This window comes from Triticum aestivum, chromosome 5D (assembly GCF_018294505.1).
Source record: "Triticum aestivum cultivar Chinese Spring chromosome 5D, IWGSC CS RefSeq v2.1, whole genome shotgun sequence".
In the NCBI taxonomy this organism is placed as follows: Eukaryota; Viridiplantae; Streptophyta; class Magnoliopsida; order Poales; family Poaceae; genus Triticum; species Triticum aestivum.
The window spans coordinates 46,955,281-46,982,030 of record NC_057808.1 but is presented as its reverse complement, the minus strand read 5'-3'; the positions used below and the strand labels follow the sequence as shown (position 1 = coordinate 46,982,030).

Here is a 26,750-nt window from a genome sequence, read left to right as displayed (position 1 = left end):
ACGTGGGGAGTTGTCTTTGATTAGCAAAACTCCCCTTTGAAGATACCACATGAAAACATTAATTTTTAGTGGAATCTTTGACTTCTAAATTTTCTTATTCTTATTCATCGGGACCTCTGAATGCATGAGCGCACGGTACAAAGAGTCGACTATGAATGACCCAAATGTAGTGAGGTCCCAACGAAACACATCCCGACCTTGTGTCAGGTAATCCTCTAGCGACTGTGATTGATATTTTTTTCCTCTAACAACTGTATTTGAGAGTGGGAGCAGGAAAAAAATCGACAACGACATTTGAGTAGGATTTATCGTTGATGTTTTGATTATGTTTTCTTCAAGGAGAGAGATATGTTTGGTAGCTAAACAAATGTCATCTATTCTTAAATAGTTGTAACCGACTAACTATTTTTGTGGAACATGTAAACTCTTGGCATCATCAATACTTTTTATTTTTTATTTTTAGCAACAAATCATTTCACGGAAGTGAGAAGGCCAGGAGACTATAATGCGCAACTACTATTTTTTAATACAATACATATCTAACTTTATTCTTGATAAATTTAATGCTATAAATTTTCGCGGGAACACACTAGGAGCCTGTTCGGACTCCCTCCGGCTCTGCAACTCCGTTCCGAAGCGGAGTGACATCTAGTTGTAATTTATGGAGCGGCTAAAACGATGCTCCGCGCGCTCCGCTCCGTGGTAGAGGAGTGGAGGGTTACCAAACATAGCCTAGGTATTTACCATATAATCCCTCCGTTCCAAAATAGATGACTCAACTTTGTATTAAGTAATACAAAGTTGAGTCATCTATTTTAAAACGGAGGGAATAGTTTGGAGAGCAAGATTTGAGAATCCGGGAGAGCACACAAATAAATAGACCCAGTATGACATGGAGAGTTTGATTTTAGGAGTTCGTTTGTAGTCTGTATTTTCTAAGCTTGCACTAGTTGTTTGTTTGTAGTCTGTGTTTTCAAATTCAAAACTAGGGAGGATTTTCTTTTTCTTTAAACATCAAATTTGCTTGTAGTCTGTGAGCAGTTGAGCACGCAAACCTTTTGCTTTTGGCCTTTGTCAGGCAGACCTGCTGCCGTCCACAGTAGCCACATACCAACCGTCAAAGGAGGAGACTGCTACAGTACACAAACATCCACCAGTCCGACGACGGACGGACCACACCGAGCTCTGTGCCGACGCCACCGCCATGTCGCTCCGGCGCCTCATCGGCATCTCCTCCGCCGCCGTCTCAGTCCGCTCCCTCTCCGGGCGCCTCCTCGCACCCGCCATGGGCCGTCATCGACCGCACGACAAGGGTCGACAGGTCGTCGTCGGCCCCGGGCGCGTGCTTCCGCCCCGTCGAGCCCCCGGCCGTCTCCCGCGTCTCCGCCCCGGCGCATCTCATCGACCCCAGCCAACGCCCCAGCGCGGGCAGCAGCAACGTCCTCCATCACCTCGGCGGCAACGTCGTCCAGCTCCTCTTCGGCACCGTCGACGCCGCCAGCGGCGACGGCCACCTCCTCCTCAGCTACCACGACCACCGAGCCGAGGGCCCCTGCACCACCTGGGATCTGACGGGGGACCCCGAAATTCACCGCTTCGTCTGCAACCCCCTCACCGGCCAGATGCTCCGCCTGCCCGACATCGGCGGCTCCAGGAGGACCCTCGTCTTCCACCACATGGGTCTCCTCACGCAGGCGGATGCCGGGCTCGGGAACGGGCCGCCTGACAGGTTCGCCGTCGCCGAGCTCATCTTCGATGGCGCCGCCTTCGAGCGGTTTCTCTCGGATGAAGGGGAGTGGAGGACGGTGATGGGCGTACCGCGCGGACCGCTGCTCCGGCGCCAGATGGAGGTGAACCAGGAGACGGTTGCCTTCGGCGGCCGCCTGTGGTGGGTCGACCTCACCTTTGGCGCCATGTCCGTTGACCCGTTCGGCGACTGGCCGGAGACCCGCTTCGTGGAGCTGCCCAGCGGCAGCGTGCTCCCTGCGCGCGCAAGTACAAATGACGGAGATTTTAGGGAGCTCGAGGACAAGGTGATGTTCAAGGAGGAGGTGGCCAAGCACCGGCGCATCGGCGTAAGCGAGGGGCGACTGCGCTACGCCGAGGTCTCTCCTCACGACCCGTTCCTGCTCAGTTCCTTTGCGCTCGACGGCGACGAGGGCAGCGGCTGGACACTGGAGCACCAGGTGGCCCTCAGGCAGGTCTTGGCGGATGGAGGCTACCCATGGCAGGAGAACTCAACGCAGGCGGCGCCACAGATCGCGGTGCTTGACCCGCTCAACGCCAATGCCATCTACCTCAAGGTCGGCGAGCACGTCGTGGTGGTGGACATGCACAACGGCAAGGTGACAGGGGCCTCTCCGCTTGAAGAGGAGTACCTGTACCTTTCTCTTGTACCATGTGTGCTTCCACCATGGCTTGGATCAAGCCGGATCCCTACCCCAGGTATGCAATCAAGACTGCCAATTTCCCTTTATGCTTCAGTTTTGCTTGAGTTGTTTTGTGTTTAGACATGATTTTGTGATTTGTTCATCATAATGTGAAAACATACAAATGGATGAGTTTGTGACTGGAAACTATTTTGTGACCCGTGTCATAGATCGTGTTGATGAATAGATCGTTGCTGCTAATATTCCAAACATATACTACGTATGAGGCTGAAAGAAAGATGACTATCTATTTAATAATAAAAGGAGATGAACTTCCCACCAAGGGGTCTGAAAAAAATAGAGAAATAGTCTAGAAATTTTCACAAAAAAGCAAAATATCTGGACGTTAATCTCCTCTTCTTATTATTTCATAATGACATCTGACCTTGATGTATCTCCCGTGCCTAACCTCTCACGTTCATCTCCAATGTGAAGAAGTTTAGTAGCCAGAGGTCGACTCCCATCAGCTACAATCTTCAATAGTTATTTTTCAGGAACCAGGACCAATCTAAATTATAATCATGTTTTCATATTTTAGTAGCAAAACTTGTACTAATAGTCGACATTTTGGAGTTGCACAAGAAATGAAAATCTATTTAACAAAGATGCAAGGCAATTAGGGAGCTAAGTAAAGAATCCGAGCCACCAAACTAGACATGAGGTTTGCAGTGCCTGTTCTTGCGTGGGCATCGATATGTTAGATATCATTGCACAGATGATTGAGTTCATTACCTCCGAGATCAGTTTCCTCCAATCCTCTTGTTCCCCTCTCATTCCCTTTTGTCTCCCTCCTCCCTTCTTTGTCAGAGCAGAGCAAAGAACAAAAAAAAAAGAGCCATGGATATATGAAGGCTACCGAGGAGCCGAGGACGTGATCCAGATGGAAATAAGTTAAAAAGCAAGTTCTAGACAAACATCTTAGACCAGAGCGGTCCAATGGGAAAATAAGTAAAAAAGCAACCAAAATATAACCATTGCTGAAAACACTGCAGAGAAGACTATCTTGGTGTTAAGGGTGTAGTAGTAGTAGTATAGGACTCTAATTGTAGATTCCTTATCCCAGTCTAGTACTAGCCCTCATGTACCATGTATATTGTCCCCATGGGGCTAGAATATACAAGTGCTATTCATAACATGGTATACAGAGCCAAAAATTAGGGTTAGGGTATGTCTCTCCCTCTCTCTAATCTTTTCCGCACGTTGCACTTGCGTGTCATATGTTTTCCGCTGCCCTCCCCCCCGGGAGGAGCAAAATCAACTCCCGGGGGCGGCTCCACATCTTCCACTGCTTGCTCCGGGACGCGCTGATCTAGAGCTTCATCGCTAAGGCCACGGCGCCATCCTTTATCAACGGGTCGCCGCTCTCCACAGCAGGACGCGGTCATCGAATTTCATTTGGAGCGCGCCGAGACCTCAATCCTCGTCGAGTTCGTGTTGTTTGTTTTCGGCCTTCACAGCTGATTTGTTTGGGATCTAGCGCGATCTTCCTTGTTGCCTTGTCTCGCTCCTGCCGGCTTGTCATCACGTTGCAGAAGCTACAACTGCCGGCTGTTCTTGAAGCGTCGCTACTTTTCGTGCTGCTCCCGATGGTGTGGCTATAGTCTATTCAACATGGACTGCTTTTGGCCTTTTGTTGGGTTGGAGGCCCGTCTTCTCGAAGGGCCGATGGCCGAACTTTATTAGATAGAAAGAAGAGAGGTACAATCTGGTTAGCAGTCTAGGCGTACTAGAGCTGAAAACCGTCTAAAGCAGCCAAATACAGCTATACAAAAGGAAACACAGAGGTACATCCAAAGTTCTCAGATTAGGCTCCGAGCTCAACAATACAACCGGCCGCACGTCAAACCGCAATATCTTCATAGACCAAATCCAGCACCCTGTCGGCGCTGCTTGCCATCTGGTCAAAAATCCTGGAGTTCTTCTCCTTCCACAGCCTCCAGTGCATGAGAATAGTAAAAGTGTCGAAGTTGCGACGCATCGGTTTAGGAACGCCGGCTCTGGCCTGGAGCCACCACTCCTCTATGCCGCTAAAACTGTCCTCTGGCGTGATGAAGTGAGCCCCAAACCTGCGCTTGAGCAAACCCCAAAGCTGCTGCGTGTATCGGCAATGCACAAACAAGTGCGTACAGGTCTCGGGTTCCGACAGACAGAGGGGGCAGGATGCATTAGCAGGCCAGCCGCGGCGAAGAAGGTTGTCTGCTTCCATGAATCATGGAGGCCCGTCTTGAGCTATGCTTCCATGAATCATGCAGTTACTTGTGCTACTTCGTGTTTTGCTTTATGGTGCTTGCTTGTCCTCTGGCTTCTAAAGTTTAGCCATTTGTGTTGCTTATTGCTGCTAGCATCTTTGGATCTAGATCTAGTATTTTGTTTTCTATTGCGTCCACATCCCAATCTATTTTCTCTTGTGTTCGTCTACGTCGTGCGAGTCCACATATGCTTTACCGGACAACCAATATCTTTTTAGTTAGCCAAACTTCATCTTTGTTTGGCTAATACAATGTTATTTTGGTGTCATACAACCATCTAGGTCTTTTCGCAGCTTTTCTTGTCGACTTTGTTTGTCGGCTTGGCTACTCGTTTGATGTAGGGCATTTTGTCTGTCTTCTTGGTCTTTTTCATAGCTCCAGGAACAACTTTCTTTGTTGCCTCCTGCTACTTTTGATCATGGGCATTTTTTGAAGTCACCATCATGACTCTACACATGTGCTTCGTTATGCACTTCTTCGGCTTGATTCGACGGATTATCAAGACTCCACTATAAGAAGGCTTCATAGAGTTAGATTTTGTATGTACTAAGTATAAGTTTAGTCTTAGTGCTCACTCTTTCTTTCAAATGCGACGCTATTGCATACGGCTTGCATTTAGGGGGGGGGGGGGGTGTTAAGGGTGTAGCAGTAGTAGTACTATAGGACTCTAATTGTATAGTCCTTATCGTAGTCTAGTATTCACCCTCATGTACCTATATATATAGTCCCCATGGGGCTAGAATTCAATAGAAGTGCTATTCATAACACTTGGCTGTGTTCCATGAGGTCAGTATGCATATTCACAGGCTAGTAGAAAAATATTCCTTTTAAATCAAATGGACACATCAGCATGGCACAACATGATCATTCAAGTAAAATGAGTTCATATCCACAACTGTGGAACTGTGTGCTGTGACAAGAAGCAGCCATAGATGAATAAACAAACTATGGATTCTTCCTCTTGTCAGAGCCATAAGCATATATAGAAGTAGTAGAGACATTACTGTATTTTCATACCAAATTAATTTTACCTTACAAGGCTCGCTGGAGCATGCTAAGATCGCAAATTAAGTTTTCTCCAAGTAAAACTCATTACTGTCACAAAAAGGTCCGCGGGGATATGTATAAAGCAAGGTTACTCAGAATGAACTATTTTTCAGGAACCAAGACAATTCTAAATTACTATAATGATGTTTCCATATTTTAGTGGGAACTCCACTAGGCTTCTGCTAATAGTCGATATTTTGGAGTTGCATGGGAATTGAAAATCTATTCTACAAAAGTGCAAGGCATTTAGGGAGCTAAGTAAAGAATCTGAGCCACCAAACTAGACGTGAGGTTTGCAGTGCCTGTGCTTACGTGGGCATGGATATGTTAAATATCATTGCATGGACGATGGAGTTCATTACCTCCGAGATCAATTTCCTCTGATCCTCTTGTTCCACTCTCATTCCCTTCTGTCTTCCTCCTCCCTTCCATGTCCACATGAGCAGAGCAAAGAACAGAAAAATAAAGCTATGGAATATATTGTTAGTAGTTATTGTGAATAATAACATACTAAACAACCATCCAGGACATCACTACCTCATGTTAGTAGTTATTGTGAAGCTGATCCTACAGCAAACACTCTAACATAGTAGTAGCAGTTTCGTAGCAGAGTGAAAACTGGATCCACTTGGAGATGAGTATTAAATGTACTTCTTTTATGAAAAGGAAAACTAATAAATTTGGCACTATGAAAATTCTGATTATTGCGAATGATATAGTACAATCAATAATTACAAGATAAATTTGTACTGAATCATATGGTCAGAACAAAGGACATGGTCAATCATGCAATGACTCTGAAAAAATACTGTTTTGTGAGCTTACCAACAAAGAAATTTAACTGAACAAGTGACACTTGGGTTCTTAAGAAGATAGCAGGCCAAAAAAGGAGACCAGGAAAAAAAAAGAATGTACGGTGCTTGAGTAAACTCATATGGCACCCCGAAATTCTTAAGCCAACATGAAGCTTTCAATTTAACTAGTTGCTAATGCAGCACATTGGTAATTTCATCATTCAGAAGGAGTGCAACGTTTCTACACCCAGGCTCAGCTGCACCTGCCTATGAACAGTAAAGTCGAAAAAATAGCAAACATATTCAAAAAAATCTGATACTTTTACACATGAAAGTTGAGAGAATCTTCTAGGTGCGTGCCAAATTTCAACGTGTTTGGACATATGAGAAGGCTGTGGCAAAAATAATAAATTTGGCTTGTCAAAGAAACTTTCAAAAAGTGCACTGTGTAGTCCGAATTTTGTTTTTTACCACGAGCTCGTCAAATTTCCAAACACCTTGAAATTTTGGAGGCACCTAGAAAATTCTCTCATATTTCATGTGTAAAAAGTTCAGATTTTTTTGAATTTATTTGCTATTTTTTTCGAATTTACTGTTCACCGATAGCAGACGAGCCTGGGCACCGTTTTGAATTATCGATTCAGAAGAGACTATATTTGCATAAGCCTTAGCTTTGTCTCCACATGAAAAGATGGTAGAGTTGCAACAAATCCTAATCTTTCTATCTTTAATACAAGTTAACTAACATAATATAGTGCCTCTCAAAACCTATGGGTGCGCGTGTCATCGGCCCATATGGGCCGAGTTCACGGAATGGTTTGTGTGAGTGTGGTCCATGTGGACTTAGTTCATGGAGTGACGTGGACTGGAGAGGAGTTAGGCTATGTCACTGACTAATGGGACCCGGGGTGAACGGGGCCCACATGTCATCGTGAGAGAGAGGAGGGATGCCACTGTAAAATATTTGGACATAAACATGAATAACCTAAAGCATGAGGGTCTAATCATAATCATAAGTTTCAACTCTTCTACCCCGACCACCATTGACAGAGCTTGGGAGCTCGAACCGGCATGGGGATAAAGGAGGAGGGTGGCACAGAGCAGAAGAATCGGAGGCTCTGGCCCTCGCGCATTGGTTTGAGCCAGAAATCTAAGCAGGGATGATGGTGATTAGCTACTGCGACAACATGAACAGCGATGGCCAAAATAACTATTGCGGTACAAATCCATCCATTCACTGCTTGAGCATGTATATGAATGTTTTATTGAGAAGTGCTCCAGTACTCCTTTTTTTTAAAGCGACACGAATCCTAAAGCATACTTAATTAATTAAGAATATTATTTATGATGTTCACCTGTAGGTACCTGCCTGGTTCCGATCCTCACCTGTCCAATCCAGCCCATCCAAATAACCACACAATCTAATCACATGCATCTGCGGCAAGAAGTACCAGTGAACCCTAATCATGTTAAATTATAGCTAGTATGACAAATCGTTAAAACATATTATCCATTAAACTAGCAAATTGAACTCGGTTTACAACTTTAGAGATCATATCAACATTTTTTTCCTTGTATATAGCTGCTGGACATTTTTCTCAGATGGAGAACATGGATTGAATGACAAACTCAAACAATTAGAACTTGGGTCATCAACATTCAGATCAAGGAAAAATTATCTCTATATAGCCAGCATCATCTTCTTTGTCCATGGATGAGTGATTGTTGCACAAATCTATTCCGACCCGACTACCTTTTCCAGGTAACTGAGGAAAGATGGGCTCATGGAACCGATGAAATGGATGAATATGGTAGTTGAGGTGGCTGATCTGCGGACATTAGGCTAAGGGGTGTGCTGCAAGAGAGATGCATGATGTTTATATATTATTCAGAGAGCTGTGGACGAGGAATGTTCTTGGACGACAGAGACGATGGTGGAGTCTCCGGCGACAGGGGCGCAGCACGACGTGAGCTGCTAACACGAAACATGTTTTTGTGGACTTGGGCTGGGCTAGGCTAGCTGATGGGTTGGGCTAGATTTCCGATCCTCGCATTAATTGAAAATGATAATAAGAATTTTAGTTGTGCTTTAGGATTCGTGCTAATCATTTAGAAAGGGAGCAATGTAGCAGTTCTGTTGTAGGGTGGAACCATGGATGGAGATCTTTCACGAATTGGAGGGGAAATCCCCAAGAACACGAAGAACACAAGAGAGGGGAAACATTCAAATTGACTAGATCCAATCACACATATGCTAGATCCAAGAACACACAAGAGGTCACAATGATCCAAGAACAACAAAGGAAAGATACAAGGTACTAGTTCATCCCAATCCTATGAGGAGAGAGGTCTTGATGATCCTATGATGGGGATCCTTCCCAAGAAGGGGGCTTGAATCCACTAGGGATCTTCTCCATAGGAGGTCATGATCTTCATGAGGAGGAAGATGAGCAAAGCTCTCTCTTTGTCTACCAAATACTTTGCTATCCTCTAAATGAGCCAGGGAAGGAGTATATATAGTCTAGGGACGAAATAGAGGGAGAGAGGGATACAAAGGTCCAAAATTACCCTGAAAATGGAGACACTCTCGGAGGGGTCCGGGCACCCGGGGTGCGAGGGACCGGGCACCCGGTCCGGTCAGGGGGGCTGCGCCCTTGTTGTTGTAGAGGCCGGGCACCCGGGGGTAGTGGCCCGGGCACCCGGGGTGGTGGCTGGTGGCACCAGGCGGGGGGCCCGGGCACCCGGGGCCGGCTGGGACAGCGCCCAGGGGGGTGCGGGCACCCGGGCCCTCCAAGGCCGGGCACCCGGAGCCGGGAGCGGCCGCGCCCAGGTCAGGGCCGGGCACCCGGGGTAGTCAGGGGCTCCGCCGGCTGTAGGGGAGGGCCGTGGTGGTCCGAGAACTCCTTTGCTTCATGCTTCTCGCGCATCCTTCTTCCTTGTCCTCCTCCGTAGGTCTCCGATGAACTTGGTGATTCCTCCGTGCTCCCTCGTGACGATCTCCGAAATACCTAAGAATGCCCAACGTGTCTCTTTGAGGTAGAATCCCATTCACAAGTGAATCCGAACGAAACTCGGAGAGGAAAGAGTTAACCTCGGTTTCGACGGTGCGTGCACGTGCTCTTGTCCTTGGTCCTCGAGGTCTTCGCGGTGGTGGTGTGACGCCCATGGTGATGGTCGAGGGATGCTCCACATCATCCCCCCCCCCTTGGGAGAGATCCGTCCACGGATCGTGATCTTCATCATCATGGGAAAGAGATGGCCGTGTAGAAGTGGACGACTACCAAGCACTTGTCATCTTGAAGCTCAAAATGGGCACTCTCCAATGTTGCACCGTCTTGTGATTCCTTCAAAAGGAGCAAGTATAACAAACACTTGGAAAAACAAATGTGGTTAGCGTTAGTGCAAAACCAAGCATTCAAGAGGTGACTCACCAAACAAGTGTCGTCATCAAGCATAGCATGTGGTGTGACAAGGGAGTGTGACATGTCATGTAAGCACGTAAATTGAGCAGAAGCAAAGACATCATGGAAACAAGCATGCAAATGTGAGGTAGCGATGCAAATATGTTTGACAAGATAGCAAGCATCAACCTCAAGATCATAGCAAACATGCATAAAGCGCTCGACAAATGGTCTATGGTAGGCATAAGAGTCATTCACAACACCAAATGAAATGGAATGGCTAAACACATGAGGCAAGTGCAAGACAATCCAAGAATAATGTGCATATGGTGTGGTGAAGATAGTGTGGCACTCAACACAAATGAGATAGCAATGGTGCAACATGTGCGAGGCAATCAAGTCAATCATGTGACAAGCAATGCGACATGACATATGTGAAGTAATGACATTGTTGCAACCAAACATATGATAGGAGCAAGTATCCTAGAATTGGATGCAACATGAGAAAGCATAGAAATCAAGTTGTGCAAACTAGTGGAGCGAAGATGCAACACACTATAGGAAATCATGGCAATCATGTCATGTGAGCAAATAATAGGCCTAGGCAATGCACATGGCATATCGCGAGCACGAACACAAAGCGAGATCATAGTATCATCATGGGAATGGATCATAAATGAAACATGGCAGGAACGAGCAATATCTCCACCAAGCTTGCAAATACACATACAAGTACTAGAATCAATCATCGTGTGTAAAGCAAAGCATGGGTCACAAATGCATGGTAAAGGCATATGAATAAGCATGTCATGCAAAGTGAACATGGCAATATGGGCATATAATATGTAATGGACAATAATCCATAGCCAAGTGAGGGCCATGTAGAAGAAATGCGCGAAGTCTTTGCGTGAAGAGAGCGGTGAGAAAGACAATCCACGGGATCCCAAGCCATCATTGCTCTCTCTAGAACTCGTTTTGTCAACTCATGGGATTGTGAGGTTGACAAGTATTCATGGGTACCTACACAAAAGAGAAAAAAACCAAAGAAATTGTGTTCGTGGTAAATATACACGTCATCCATCATGATGTGTATGTGCTTGTGTGAGTTAGCACAAGATAAACATCGCTCAAAGAAATTTGATGCATGGTATAAGAACATGTCATCCATCATGAAAGAATAGTTGTTATGTATGACACGATGGGACACAAATTGAGAATGCAAGTATATGGCACATCACTAGCATGTTTATTCATGGGAAGCATATGGTGCACACAAGTAGTGGGATCATGCAATGGATAGGATGAATCAAAATCTCCTAAAATGTATGAGAAAACTATGGGGGTCTCCTCATGAGAAAGAGCGGAAATATCATATGGAGAAAATAAACAACATCCAAAACAATGCATATCCGAAGGTAGGAGGCGATGGCATGTCATATGAGATAAATGATGCAAAGGGCGCATATCAATATCATCACAAGAAAAACAAATGCCAATAACCATGGGCTTGTAATCTATGTCATATGTGCAAATTGGGTTTATGTTGATGGCATATGCATAGTCACTATGATGAGATTGCAAATATGACATATTGTTGATCTCATGCATAGCATATGACAAGGCAAGCGGATTGTCAAACATAATGTGACCAATAGAATTGTCACAAGAAATCCTATGTAACATGGCATCACAACTAATAGACTCCACATGGAAATCATCAAACTCATCATAAATGGGTAAATCATCGCATGGGGAAGTCGAGCTAGCATGAAGCATGACAATAGATGGATCAACATCATGCAAGCAATCAATGTCCAGAATGTCCACTAGCGGGACTAGAGCATCACCTTCACCTATATTACCTTGTTCATTCCACTCAAGTGGTGTAGGTGAAGTGGCAAAGACCAAATGGTGGTCATCATCTTCATCTTGATGGAACCATGTGGGGGGGTGCATCATATTCCACCATGGCCATCGTCTTGTCCAAAGGAAGGACGAAGTCGTCGCGAATCGGCGCGTCATCATAAATGGGACCTAACACCAAATGAGAAGACACAATAGAGGTAGAGGTTAAGTCGTTAGAAATCATAGTGGCCTCACATGCCCTATCAACTACCTCACTCTCTCTATGTGGTGGTGGCTCACTCACTCCCTCAAGGTAGGTGCACTCAATGTCACATATGGTGGAGTCACTCATCTCACTCAAGTGGTGGGGGTTGTGGCTCTCCTCACATGGGAATTGTGGCAACTCATCATATATGGGGCTAGTGGTGAAGTCACTCTCACTCTCAATATGGTAGGACAAGTCACTCAAGTCATCATACGTCGCCGTGGTCGAAGGGAAAATCCCATGCTCAACCATCTCGTCGTCGTCGTCGTGGATGAAGGCCGAAGATGGCACATCATCGCTCTCCTCCATGACCAAAGGGAAAATCCCATGCTCGATCATCTTGTCACCGTCGCCGTGGATGAAAGCTGATGTAGGCGTACTTGTCGGAGGTAGGCGAAGATGTTGTACGTCCGAAGGCGAAGATGCCTTGATAACACTTGGCGAAGATGCCGAAGTGGTGGTAGTAGTCGTAGATTGCTCGTGGTGGAGGTCGTCTCTCGGTCTTCTCTTTTACTCATGAAGGTTTTCTTGACGGTGCCGCGTGGTACTTGCATCTTGTGGTCGCTCCGAAGACTTGCGACTTGAGCGTCTCCGCCTTGAAGATGACGAAGAGGAAGAAGACTTGTAGTTGGCCCACACGTGTCGGATGTCATCCAATTGTGCATCCAACTTGGTGTCGATGTAGTCCCTTGTCCGTGCTTCGCGTTGATGAATGTCGACGGTGAGTCTCTCAATGCTTCGCATTGCTCGTTGTAGTCCGAAGATGAGCGTTTTGGTGATGTAGTTGTTCGCTCCGTCGTTGTCGTGGAAGACAGGAGATGAAATGCCTTGCCTATCCATCACAAGACTCGAGCAAATGTAAGTGGAAGAAAGGAAAGAACTAGACCAATGTACCTTATCCAATGGTGAAGATGGATCAATGATCACTCAATAATGTAACAAGGAAATAGCACAATTGGTACCGGATCTTGTCAATTCTCACACCTACACAAGTAAGGCTTATGGTGGAGCTCGGTGAGGATAGTGGCACAAAAATTTGATGCAAATTGTTAGCACGAGTCAATAATGTTGTAAAAGATTCATAAATTCGCAAGTGAAACAAGTAGACCAATAACAATGAATGGCACACGGAAACACACACATGGATAGATAAATGGGGCCGTGCAACCAAGAAATGAGCACAAAATGTGGAATCCACGGAAAACGCTCGTGTTGCACAACTCTAGAGAGACGCTAGCACGATTGCTCAATAGGCGGATACGACACTTGTGCACAACCTATAAGATGCAAAATGTATCAACGTTCTATCCCAAGTATGATATATATGTATGATGTTCCGGTGTTTCGCACACGATGATCCAAGATGATCAATATGGTAGTATGGTATGCAATGTGGCGATGCTATGGCTCTTGCTTACAAGCTTCTTTGCCCTCTTTTTCTTTTGCTTAAAAGCTTATTTTTTTGATATGACCACTTATGCGAAATGCACAAACCAACATAGCAATTGTGTATATGCGGGAACAATCTTGTGACACAAGGGATGATATGATGATACCAATATGATATGGTATATATGCAATGGAAGGTACGGATCACTAATGTGCACAAGTAACGTTGCCGGCAATACTCAAAGGCTAGTCTCGATAGGCAAGTGACGCAAAAATGGGCTAAGGAGTTAACAATGTAAAGGCAAGAATGTACAATGATGGGATACCACGATACCAAGATGATATAGAGGTTACCGTTCTTGCTTACGGTTAGGGTGTCAAAATGGTGAAGTGGTCGATGTCGAGTCCTTGTCGAAGGTGAGCGGCGGTGTTGTCGATGTCGAACCGTTCCTAGTTAGCCGAAACACCCTAGGAAACGGAAAAACCGCAAACTCAAAATCTCAAAGGAAAATGTCAAATGATGGTAGCGGAATGCGTAGGTGGTTCCGGAGCTAGCAATGTGGAAGAGGTGGTGGTGGTTGATGACGAAGCAACCGTACCTAAGTAGCCGAAACACCTTAGGAGACTCAAGTCACCACACAAGCAACCACAAATGCTATATGGATAAAAAAAGGTTAGGTTGCGGAAAGCGAAGGTGGTTTTGCGAATGATATGGTGGATGGCCTAGTCAAAGATGCCAAGATGCCGAAATTTTGATGGAGTCAAATGGTGTTGGAATCTATCTAGATGGATGGGGGGTGTCAATAGCTACTCAACGAGCTAAAGAACGTCAAAATCGGACTCCGGGAGCGAAAGTTATGGCCGAAATGGTGAATGTTGGTGGGCTGATTCGGGGGTGGGGGTGCGAGTGCCCGGTGTTTGGGGGTGCGGGCACCCAGGGTGGTCAGCGAGGTTGGGCTGAAGAAGAGGACCGGGGGTCGGGGGGCAAGAGGTGCGGGCACCCGGGGTGGTTCGGGGCGAACAGCCCGGGGTGCGGGTGCCCGGAGGCTCGGGGCGCAGGCACCCGGGGTGGTCAACGGGGATGCGCGGGCGGTCCGGGTGCTCGGGGTTTGAGGTCCGGGTGCCCGGGGGTGACGGATTTGGGCGGAAATTCGTGGGGAAAAGGGAGAAATTGGTGGATTTCGTGGAGGAAAAGGTGGAGATGGATGGGGGGAAGGTTAGATCCACTTGAAACCAAGCAAATCCATGGATCAAATCCAACAAAACCTCATCAAACCGACAAATCACAAAAAAAAATTTGGGGCTATTTCTGGTGGGGAATTTTCGAAATTGGGGAAGAACACAACAAAATTAGGCTAGAGAACAAGAAGGGGGGTTCCAATTTCGTGAGAAACCATGGCTCATGATACCAAGATGTTGTAGAGTGGAACCCTAGATGGAGATCTTTCACGAATTGGAGGGGAAATCCCCAAGAACACGAAGAACACGAAGAACACAAGAGAGGGGAAACACTCAAATTGACTAGATCCAATCACACATATGCTAGATCCAAGAACACACAAGAGGTCACAATGATCCAAGAACAACAAAGGAAAGATACAAGGTATAGTTCATCCCAATCCTATGAGGAGAGAGGTCTTGATGATCCTATGATGGGGATCCTTCCCAAGAAGGGGGCTTGAATCCACTAGGGATCTTCTCCATAGAAGGTCATGATCTCCATGAGGAGGAAGATGAGCAAAGCTCTCTCTTTGTCTACCAAATACTTTTCTATCCTCTAAATGAGCTAGGGAAGGGGTATATATAGTCTAGGGATGAAATAGAGGGAGAGAGGGATACAAAGGTCCAAAATGACCCTGAAAACGGCGACACTCTCGGAGGGGTCCGGGCACCCGGGGTGCGAGGGACCGGGCACCCGGTCCGGTCAGGGGGGCTGCGCCCTTGTTGCTGTAGAGGTCGGGCACCCGGGGGTAGTGGCCCGGGCACCCGGGGTGGTGGCTGGTGGCACCAGGCCGGGGGGGCACCCGGGGCCGGCTGGGACAGCGCCCAGGGGGGGTGCGGGCACCCGGGCCCTCCAAGGCCGGGCACCCGGGGCCGGGAGGGGCCGCGCCCAGGTCAGGGCCGGGCACCCGGGGTAGCCAGGGGCTCCGCCGGCTGTAGGGGAGGGCCGTGGTGGTCCGGGACCTCCTTTGCTTCGTGCTTCTCGCGCGTCCTTCTTCCTTCTCCTCCTCCATAGGTCTCCGGTGAACTTGGTGATTCCTCCGTGCTCCCTCGCGACGATCTCCAAAATACCTAAGAATGCCCAACGCGTCTCTTTGAGGTAGAATCCCATTGACAAGTGAATCCGGACGAAACTCGGAGAGGAAAGAGTTAACCTCGGTTTCGACGGTGCGTGCATGTGCTCTTGTCCTTGGTCCTCGAGGTCTTCGCGGTGGTGGTGTGACGTCCATGGTGATGGTCGAGGGATGCTCCGCATCAAGTTCTCTTTTTATTTTGATTTAATTTCTCTATTTACAAAATTTACTATCAAAATCTATAAAATTCTTTGACGTATTCTCACGTGAAACATCAAAGCATTTATTATTTTTGTTTTTATTAGAAAACACATAACCATCTTAGTTTTTCATGTGCAAAAGGGGGCTACCATAGTGGAGGTCAAACTAAACTAGTGTTTGTCTGCGAAATGAAAATTACATGTTCCTAACATTTTGTGGGGGTAAAACACAAACACATGTTCATCATGGGCCTTATTTGTAGTGCTAGCTAAGATAAAACAGAAAAAGAATAAGGACAAGCTCTGTGATTTTTCTTATGATATTTTCATCTGGTTCGAAGGGCTTATGCAGTAGTGAAAAGGACATAACTTTAAAGATAGAGTGATTATTGAACTAACTATTAAAACAATTTAAAAACTTTAATAATATCTATGAATCTAGAAAAGTCAAAACGATCTATAATTTGGGATGGAGGGAGTAATATTTTTTTTATATTCTAGTCATGGTTTCGTTTTCTTTTTTCTTTCTTTCTTTTTTTTTGCGTTGATAAGCATAACTTTATCAGTATGGCTTGTTTGCTTTATCTCAAGTACTAAGGGCGAAATCTAAAGTATATAAGAGCAACTCCAACGCACCGACCCAAATGGACGGCGCTTTTGTCTGCTTTTTGGCCGTTTGGGTCGGCCGCCCGCCCGGCGTCGCCCAGTTTTAGATTTGGGTCAGTAGTGCGCCCAATACGCCGACCCATATGTGCCGGCATGACCGGTTGGCCACCCTTTTTCAACAAATATATAGCTTATTTTTTGCATTGTTTCACACACAACTTTTGCATTCAAACATATAGTCCAGAACCAAATAAATAAAATAGTTTCAACTGAATAAAATAGCATAGTTTCACAAGCCGAATAAAATAAAAATGTCTCACATAGTTTTGCAAGCCGAATAAAAAAGATACGTCTATTGGTTGCCAACATGAACCCACGTATGCTCAACCAAATCATTTTGCAGTTGCATGTGGGTTTCCCAATCACGCATGTCATGATGAAATTGGGTGAACTGTTCAAAAGTTGCCGCTCCTCCATGCTCAGGCACAACATTTTCACCTTGAAACTGAAACCCTTGATCGTACAGACGTTTCAGGCGCTCATCTTCTACGATCATATTGTGCATGATCACGCAAGCAGTCATCACCTCCCACAGTTTCTGCGTACTCCAAGTATTAGTGGGATACCGAACAATGCCCCATCGAGATTGCAAAACACCAAAGGCACCCTCGACGTTCTTCCTAGCACTCTCTTGCTCTTGGGCAAATCTTTTCCTCTTCTCTCTGACAGGGTTGGGGATTGTCTTCACAATAATGGTCCACTGAGGATAGATACCGTCACCCAGGTAGTATCCTTTGTCGTAGTTGTGGCCGTTGATAGTAAAGTTCACCGGTGGGCTGTTGCCTTTGGCAAGCCTAGCAAACACCGGCGAGGCTAAAGCACGTTGATATCATTGTGTGATCTGGCCATGCTAAAGAAAGAGCGTCAGATCCAGAGATCTTGAGACGCAATGGCCTCAAGTATGACAGTGCAAGCCCTGACATGGCCCTTATACTGCCCCTGCCAAGCAAAAGGGCAGTTCTTCCACTCCCAGTGCATGCAGTCTATGCTGCCAAGCATCCCTGGGAAGCCCCTGCTGGCATTCATCGCCAACAAACGGGCTGTATCTTCAGGAGTCGGCTCTCTCAAGTACTCAGGGCCAAACACAGCAATAACAGCCTTGCAAAACTTATACAGGGAGTCTAGGCATGTAGACTCGCTCATACGGACGTACTCATCAATGAGATCACCGAGCACTCCGTATGCAAGCATTCGGATGGCGACATTGCATTTTTGATAAGAGGAGAAACCACTTTTTCCAACAGCACCCTCTTTGCACTCGAAATAGTCATCATAGCCGACCAATCCCTCTCTAATACGGTTGAAAAGATGTCTATTCATACGGAAACGGCGGCGGAATTTCTGATGTTTGAACAACGGGTTTGTTGTGTCAAAGTAGTCCTTCCAAAGAAGGAAATGCCCGCTCTCTCGGTTGCGATTCAACATCGGAAGGTGCCCCGGAATGGAGCTACGGAACGACGGGCGCTGGCTATTGACCTGTTGATGGATCAACACGGCACCCAAGATCTCCTCCTCATCATCGGACGAGGAATCGTCAGAGTCGCAAAGGAAATTGTGAAAAAGAACTCGTCGGCAGAGTCCATTTTGTACCTTGGCAAACTGTCGAACAACTTGCGGGCGTCGATGAAGATGACGGCCGGCGAAGGGAGTCGCGCCGCCCTCGGACCAGCTAGCTGCCCTGGCGGCGTCCGACGAGCGTGCTGGTGAGGATCTCGACGGGGCGGCGAGGCGGCTTCTTGGTCGCGGTCGCGGTTGTGTCGGGGGAGAGGGGGTGGGAAGCTTTCAGTTCCCCGGCGGCAACATGGTGGTGGCGAGCGACGTGGGAGGTGGCGGCGTTGCAGAGGGGATGTTGTGGCGCCGGCAGCTGGCAGAGCCACCAGAGAAATGGGCACTGTGAGCGGCAGCGGCGTCGACGAAGGAGGCTGGCGAGGGCTTGTTGGAATGGGAGAGGATGACCAATGTGCCATCGACCAACGGGTCAGGGGGGAGGAGAAGGCGAGCGCGCGCGCGTTCGTCTCGTGTCTGTGCCGACGTAAATCCGGCTCAAAAAATGGGCCGGGAATGGGTCGCCCGCAGATGAAAAGCGGACGCGCGTCCATTTAGGTCGGCGCGTTGGACCGACTTTTGTGTCCGCGCTGACCCAAACGAACGCCCTTCTCCGCTGTCCGGAGCTGATTGTATTTTGTCGTTGGTTTGCATGCTCGTAGGCTTGTTGTCGACTGCCATAAATTGACAATATAGGAGCTGTCCAGGCTTTTTCTATAAAAATATGGTATTGTCATTGGCGTATTTTTGAAAAAAAACTGCCCGGGCTTTATTACCGCATCCTACACTTTATTTATTGCTTGATCCTGTAGATCAACGCAATGGCCCCTTGACGCACGCCTCACTGGACTGGTCCGCCACGATGCTGTAACCGCTGCTGGTCACGTTCCTCAAGTAGCACCAGTCGGTCGCCTCGTACCTGTACGTCTGCCGGATGCCCCACGACGCCCCGGCGACGCTGCTCCGCTGCGTGTTGCGCAGCGACTGGTATCTGGGCCCTGACGACCACCGGCCGGCGGCTACCGTCTCCTCCAACCCGTGCGTGACGGTTACCTGGTCCGGTCCTGAGTCCAAGAAAAGCGGGAAGCTCTGGCGCATCTGCATCGAGTAGTACAAGACGCCGGCGACGTCCGTGGCGGCGACGCCGGCGTGCGCGACGGTCGTCTGGTTCACCTTCTCTCCGGCGTTGGTGTTGTCGAAATCGAACGTCTGCGTGGCGTTCCTCGTGATGTTCCCGTACGACGACTTCACCCATCCGGTCGCCGAGACCTGCCGGCTCGCCGTCGTGCGGGAGGACGCCGTCGCCGGCGCTAACTCCGGCGCCACGTAGCTCACGAGGCCCGCCGCCGTCGCCGTGCTCCCAGGGTCCAGCCAGAGGTGGAGGTTGGCGTCGACGTACCACACGTCCACAGCGTTGGTCACAGCGAACGCGAAAACGTGCGCCTTGCCGTCCAGCATCTTGCACAGCAACGGCGTCGCCTCGACGTCGTACGTCCGGAGGTTGAAGGAACCGATGCCGGTGATGGGCCGCCATAGGAGGGGGTCCATGCCGCCGGTGAAGATGACGGGGAACGGCCACGCGGCACCGGCGAGGACCCCGTCAACACGGACAGTGACCTCGCGGAACGGGCTGCTGGCATCGGCACCGGGCTGGTTTGTCCACTAATCGTCATCCCCGTGGAACGAGACGTAGAGTTGGAGGACCGCGCAGTAGGTGTTGGATGGCAACACGACGCTCTTGGCCGTGACGTCGGTAGCGTTCTCGATCTTGTACCAGAGCCCGTCGTTGAGAGGTAAGCCTCTGGACATCGGGACGATGAGGTCGGCGGGAGCCACAGCGGGCGGCGGCCTCGTCGGCGTGCGGCGGAAGTAGAGGTGGAGCGTCACGTTGGCATAGTACACGCCGGTGTACTGGTTGTTGACGAGGTTCTCGACGAAGACGGCGAGGGTGGAGTTGCCGGCGGCGAGGAGGGACGCGTACCTGGTGATGTCCTTGGAGACGGACCAGACGACGCCGTTTTGCAGCGGCTCGGCGGTGCTGCCGCGGAGGAGTTGGCGCCGCCGTGCCAGACACCGAAGATCATGTCGAACTGGAGTCCCCGGCAGGTGGCATGCCACTCGAGGACGGCAAGGGAGATCGCTGAGGCGCGGCCGCCCGCCGCGGCGAGGCAGCGCGGCGGGGAGTAGGCGGCGATGGCGGGCAGCTTGGTGAAGGTGAAGGCGAAGGAGCTGGATAGCAGGAGCGTGGAGCACGGGCCGGAGCTGTCCGGTGGCGGGCGGAGCGGGCGGTCCACCTCGAAGAAGGTGGTCGGCCGCGACGCATCTGCCGGAGACGGTCGGGGCCGCGGCGATGTCGACCGGGGATTTGCGTAGATTACGATGAGGTGAGGCGACGGTGGCTGGGACCAGACAAAGGAGAAAGACAACGTGAATGCAGGGCGCGGCCATGGTTGAGGCTTGAGACCACAGTGGAGGCAATGCCTCCTGAGTCCTGACTGCGTGTACCCGTACGTGTATCTCGTCTTGTGAGATGGAGTTAATTGCAAAGAAGTACCACATTTAGGGCGGTTGTGACGGATCAGTACCACTATTCAGATTTTTTGCAAGTCACTACCACGTTTAAGGCTAATCGTTGCAAAACGGGTTAAGCGCCGTATAACAATGTATTGACACTGTATCTGACAGCGCAGCCCCACCTGTCAGGTGACAGGTGGCATGTTGTTTTTGCAGATAAGACCCTCGCATTGCACTTAATCACGCAAATGCTCCCGCGAAGTTAAAAAAAGGAAATAGCGCAAGCGGGGATTCAAACCCACGACCTCCTTGTTTTGAGGGAGAGGCCCTGCCACTACGCTAGGCCTAGTGAGTTGCTCAGTTAGGATAATTAGTACTTATATTATTATACCGTTAAATAAATAAAACGAACCACAAAAGTAGCGATCGCAGAGAGGGCGCGCCGCAGCTGGGATTCAAACCCGGACTAGGGCGACGCAGCGCGCGCTCACTATCGCTGCGCCGCGAGTGTTCCTCTGTTTACATAGCACGCATACATGTTTTATACCGTGCTTCGTTCTCTTTTTCATACGGTAACAAAAAAGATAAATAGCGCGCCGTATATAGTGTGTGTATTGTATATTGTTAAAAAAATTACATCATATACAAAAAAAATGTAATTTATAAATTTTAAAAAGTACATTGTATATTAAAAAAGTTCAATGTATATAACAAAATTGTTCATCTATATTATACAATAATGTTCAATGCATTTTTATAGAATAATGTTCAGCGTGTATTTACAACCTTTTTTGCATACTAAACCTATATAAAAAAAGTAAAAAAAATTGAAAACATGAAAATCCGAAGAATACCAAAGATCTGAAAAAGATAAAAGAAATCAGAAACAAAAAAACACGTATAAAAAAAAGGAATTTATGCATTTTTTAAAAAAGTTCACCGTATATTTATGTTCAGTGTGTATAACAAAATTGTTCATCGTACATTATACAAGAATGTTCAGTGTTTATTTATATAATAATGTTTAGTTTGTATTTACAAAAAATATTGCATACTAAACCTATATAAAAAAGAAATGTGAAACAGAAAACATAATTAAAAATGGTAAAAGACCAGGACGTGTCCAAACTAGATAAATGCCACTAGCCTGACGCGGGCATCTCTCTAGAGCAGTGGCTGGCGCGTTCTTTCTTTCAGTCGCAGGCGCAGGTTTGAATCAGCGCAAACGCGAGTTTTTTTCCGTTTGTTTTATTTATTTAATCGTCACGTAATATAGAAACCAACTATACTATTACCACAGCCAACATGGGCTAGCGTAGTGGTAGGGCCTCTCCGTCGAATCCGGAAGGGCGCGGGTTCTAATCCCTGGCATGCGCAATTCTTTTTTTAACATCGCGGGGGCATTTGCATCATTAAGTGCAATGCGGGGGTCTTATCTGCAAAAATAATATGCCACGTGTCACTTGAAAGGTGGGGCCGCGTGGTCAGATACTGCGTTATACAACGTTTAGCTCGTTTTGCAATGATTAGCCTCAAACGTGATACTGACTTGCAAAAAATCTGAATAGTGGTACTGATCCGTTACAACTATCCCAAATGTGGTACTTCCTTGCAATTAACTCTGTGAGATGAGGAGCTTGGCTTAAAACTTTGCGGGTGCATGAAAAGGACGGACCATGAGGTCAACGTCAACCTGGAGGATGCGATGCGTCCATTCATGGCAAATTGACAATTTTAACTTGTGGACGCAATGAATTCACAAAATGAACTGCCCCTAAAACTATGTCACGTAACTGACTTTTTTGAATGGCGCCCGACACGTAGGCGCCACACCCTACGGTGCAGCGCCTAGCTCTGGAGCGTTGCACTTTTTTCCACCGTGGCAGCCCCTGGACCCGCACCCAGCAGTGCAGCGTCTCCGTTTTAGGCGCCACACATGTAATGTGCAGCGCCTAGCCCTCAGATGTTGCACCATGACTTAGATGCAGCCGCCGCACGCAGCCGTCCCCAACCCACCCCATTACCAGTTACAGAACAGCGGTGGCGGCGGCTCTCTCCTCTCCCCCTCTCAATCCCCTCTCCCAAATCCTTCAGATCTGACGATTTGGTCCGTGGATTTCTTCACCAATCCATCCTAGAAGGTACTCTTCTCCGATCCTCTTCTTTCTATCCATAGAATGTATGCTATGTTGGAGATTTGGGGAACCCTTATTTGATTAGATTAGATTAGAATGTTGCATGTATTAGATACCTAATTTTGCAACCCTAGTTTAGTTGATTTTATTGAAAAGTTATTGTTTGGATACATAGGCTGACATGTTATTACTATGGAAAAGATATTTGTATTGAATCTTACATGAAGTAGGCCTAGTTTAGTTTATTTGTATTGAAATTATATTCGTATTGACAAGAATGCTTTGGATACATATGCTTTGAATTTTGCATATAGTAGGCGTACTTTAGTTTATTTGTATTCAAAAGATAATCGTGTTGACAAGAAAGCTTTGTTTGAAATTGTTAGGATGGTTTGGCTTCTCGATGACCACTGGGACCATCAACACCGGTCATACGCTATGTCAATGGAGCAGCGGGTAATAATGAAAGTGGTCGGTATTATGAATTTCGTGTTTATTTCAAACACAAATGCCCCATATGTAATTTTTTGATTTGTTTGTTTGTAGGAGCTTCAACCTCTGAAGATTCGGTTTCACGGGGTCAACCTTGGGGGGATGCGCTATGATGAGCGATACACACCGTATGTAAGGGAGACAGGACTCCTCCCTTTCATTCAGTTGGTTAGTCGGTCGACGCCACCCCTCAATGCTGCAACAATCACCGCGCTTACTGATCGTTGGAGGCCGGAGACACACAGTTTCCATCTTCGGACCGGGGAGATGACTATGACGCTCCAGGATATTGCTATGATCGCCAGTCTTACTATCGAGGGGAATCCTCTATGTATGAGCACCGATTCTGATGGGTGGCGCGAGTATATGCATGCCCTTATCGGTATGGTTTCTCCGGAGCCTCGGGAAACAGAAACAGAAGACAAGAAGAAGGAAAGAGTCGCAGCTGGTGCTCCTTTCATCTGGATTGCATGGAACTTTGGTACTTGCCCCGAGGAAGCGAATGAGGATGAGGTCAAGACATATGCTCGTGTCTACATGTGGTATGTTATATCCAGGACTATTTTTGCTGATGGCACAGGCAAGAATGCTCCATGGATGTGGCTGAAGGCGTTGACCATCTTCGATAGCAAATGGAGTTGGGGTTCGGCGACACTGACTTACTTGTATAGACAGGTACAAAGTTGTTTCTTTTTCACTTCATTGCTACATTATCAATGCGATCTTCTTGTTAATTCAACCATGTTCTCTTTTATGTGCAGTTGGATGAAGCCTGTTGTAGGAAATCTGGAGGTATTGGTGGTTGTATGCTCGCACTTTCTATATGGAGCTGGGAGCGATTGCCGCTTGGACAACTGTTGGGGATATAACTATTGAGTATAAACCGCCCAGGAGGGGCCGAATTATACTCATGATGATTACCAGTATCGAAGCCCATGAAGACATAGAAGATGGCGACTTATGAAGGAGACTTAATAAGAAGGCCCAAAGCCCAGAGGCGGGTTAGGACCCATTGACGTAAACCGCCATAGGCGTGTGACTTGTATTGTAAGATAGGAAAGAGTAGATACCGAGCCGGACACGTTTATGAGCCGGCCGGGATTCTGTGAACCGCGGGGCATCAACTTGTGTATATAAGGGGACGACCCGGCGGCGGTTTAGGGACAAGAAACAACAGATCGAGAGCCAGGTTAAGCGTATTTGCTCCGTGGTCATCAAAACACTAGAAATACCACCTCAAGCTGGATTAGTCCTTTACCTTCACCGCAAGGGGCCGAACCAGTATAAACTCCTCGTGTCCTTTGTCCTGATTAACCCCTTTAAGCTAATCTTGTTGCAATGGCTCCATGACTAAGTCCTCACACTAGGACATCTGCCGTGACAATTCCACGATAGTTGGCGCCCACCGTGGGGCTATCGCACGATGGTTTCAAGTTCTTAGAGGGCAACTTCGAAGGGCTCAAGGGATACGCTGTGAGCCGGATGACCAAGAGTCGTCACGACAAGCTCTACATCGACGACGCAGGCTGGGGCCCCAAGGCCGGCTCAATTGAGTACGGGTACCGGGTCCCCTTCAACGGAATTCACGTCTTCATTGGCAAAATCGGCGAGCCGGGCCCTGAGCCGGACATCTGCACCGACATCATCGAGACGGCTCAGCGTGCGAGACTCGCCCGAGTTCAGCTCGCCATGAAACGTGCCTTCGTGGGATTCATCCATGGAGCGGAATCTGAGGGTAGATCGGCATCTGGTGGTGAGACGGTCGGTTACTCTGATGATGAGTCATCCACCGGCGAGACCGAGTCACTGTATCAACCGCAAGACGGCCGGCTTGGGGGCTGTTCCGATGGCGAAAGTATTCCGGACCCCTACGAGCCGCCGAACAGGGTCGCGATCTTCATGGACGGTACGCAGCCCGTGCAACACTCGTCGACTGCAGCAGAGTTGATTTCCAGGTCAGCAGCGGCGACGGCTGCCGGGGCAGGAGGCCCCGTGCGCCCGCCAGCTCAAGTCTTAACTTACTTGTTGGATAAGCTGACAGCATTGTTAGCAACAGTGGTTAATCCGGTGGATCGGGATCAGCATAATGCGGCGGTTGCAAATTTGGGTGATGAGATAGCACAGGCCAAGGAAGAGCTGAACGCGGAAAACACGAGGATGGCCGAGGAGCGAGCAGCTTTGGATGCTCAGGCACAGCGGATCTAGTCGGAGTCTTACCGGCTCATGCTAGATCACTACGCTTCAAACGATGTCATGAGAAGGAGGCATCAAACTCGTCTGCCCCCGGTTTACGAGGCAAGAAACCTTTTCAACACATCAGGAGCAGGAACCAGTAACCCGGCAGTAATAAACCAGGTCGAAGCACCTGGGATGGGTATGCCGGTTCAGCCACGAACGACGGACCCACCTCATCAGAACAATAACCCGCCGCAGCACGTGCCGACACCACCGGGTCATTACTCTAACTCTTTGGATAACATGATCGCTGCGGCGTCACGATTGGCAGCTCTCCCAGTTGAAGGCGAGTCTCCGACGACGGTTGAAACACGGAGAGCTAGAGAGCTCCTTCAGACAGCTTTGGTTCAGCAGCAGGCTTATTCTTACAGTCGTGACAGGATTCATTCCACCCCTCGCCCGAGCCGGAGTTACAGCAGGCATATCGATGAGCTGGCTATGTCAAGCTGTGGACGGAACCATAACCCGCCCCATGGACATAACCCGGCGGGCGGTGGTGCTGATGCTCAGAATGTAGTGGATCAAGGTCGAGTACGTCGAGAGGCCGAATTAGCGGCACAATATGCGGCCCGTCAACCTACTCCGGTTCGTCCGACAACTTCGGTGGAGCCCGGTGTAACCTTTAGGAATTTGGGCGTGCCATGTTTAGTGCCAGCTCTACGTAATGAGCGTCTTCCCAAGGATTTCAAAGGTCCTCGCAAGGTGCCTAACTATACAGCCGACTTACCTCCTGAGGCATGGATCGAGAGTTATGAGATGGCCATGGAATTTTTGGATGTTAGCGATGCTGCGTGTGCTAAATATTTCCCCTTGATGTTGGAGGGGACGGCCTGCACTTGGTTGAAGGGGCCCCTTGCCAACTCCATCGGGTCATGGGCCGAGTTAAAGGCTCGGTTTATCCATAATTTCAAAGACACATGCAAGCAGCCCATGTCAATTGTGGATTTAGCCGTCTGTGTTCAAGAAGAAGGTGAATCGATGACTCATTGGGTGCGCCGGGTCTCAACAATCCTGCACTCATCGGATCATATCAATGCTGATTTAGCAGTATTAATGTTGGAAAGCAATTGCCGTTTCACGCTCCTGAAGCAGAAATTGGGGCGGCTCAAACGCCACTGCAATGACATGGGGACACTCATGACGGCTCTGGTTAAGTATGCTGACTCTGATGGTACCAAGGACCCCGAGTCTGATGATGAAAAGCCGGGAAAGGGAAAGAAGAGCAGCAACACCAAAGGGCAGCAGCATAA

At 48.1% G+C, this 26,750-nt stretch overlaps 1 protein-coding gene and 1 pseudogene across 1 annotated transcript; one reads left to right on the top strand and one right to left on the bottom strand.

Annotated features, from left to right (window-relative positions):
* Window positions 1–678: 678 nt before the first annotated feature.
* LOC123120218 (uncharacterized) lies at window positions 679–2,510 on the top strand. The gene is made up of 2 exons (XM_044540210.1): window positions 679–717; window positions 1,104–2,510. Exons 1-2 carry the CDS (start codon window positions 679–681, stop codon window positions 2,508–2,510), a joined length of 1,446 nt encoding a protein of 481 aa, XP_044396145.1.
* A 16,427-nt stretch (window positions 2,511–18,937) lies between these two features.
* LOC123120217 (peptide-N4-(N-acetyl-beta-glucosaminyl)asparagine amidase A-like) lies at window positions 18,938–20,572 on the bottom strand (annotated as a pseudogene).
* Window positions 20,573–26,750: the final 6,178 nt, after the last annotated feature.

Bases quoted from the DNA above. Each gene is read 5' to 3' on its own strand.
- LOC123120218 (XM_044540210.1), top strand. From the start codon at position 679: ATGCTCCGCGCGCTCCGCTCCGTGGTAGAGGAGTGGAGG. The intron at 718-1,103 runs GTTACCAAACAT...CGTCCACAGTAG, and splicing joins CCGTGGTAGAGGAGTGGAGG to CCACATACCAACCGTCAAAG.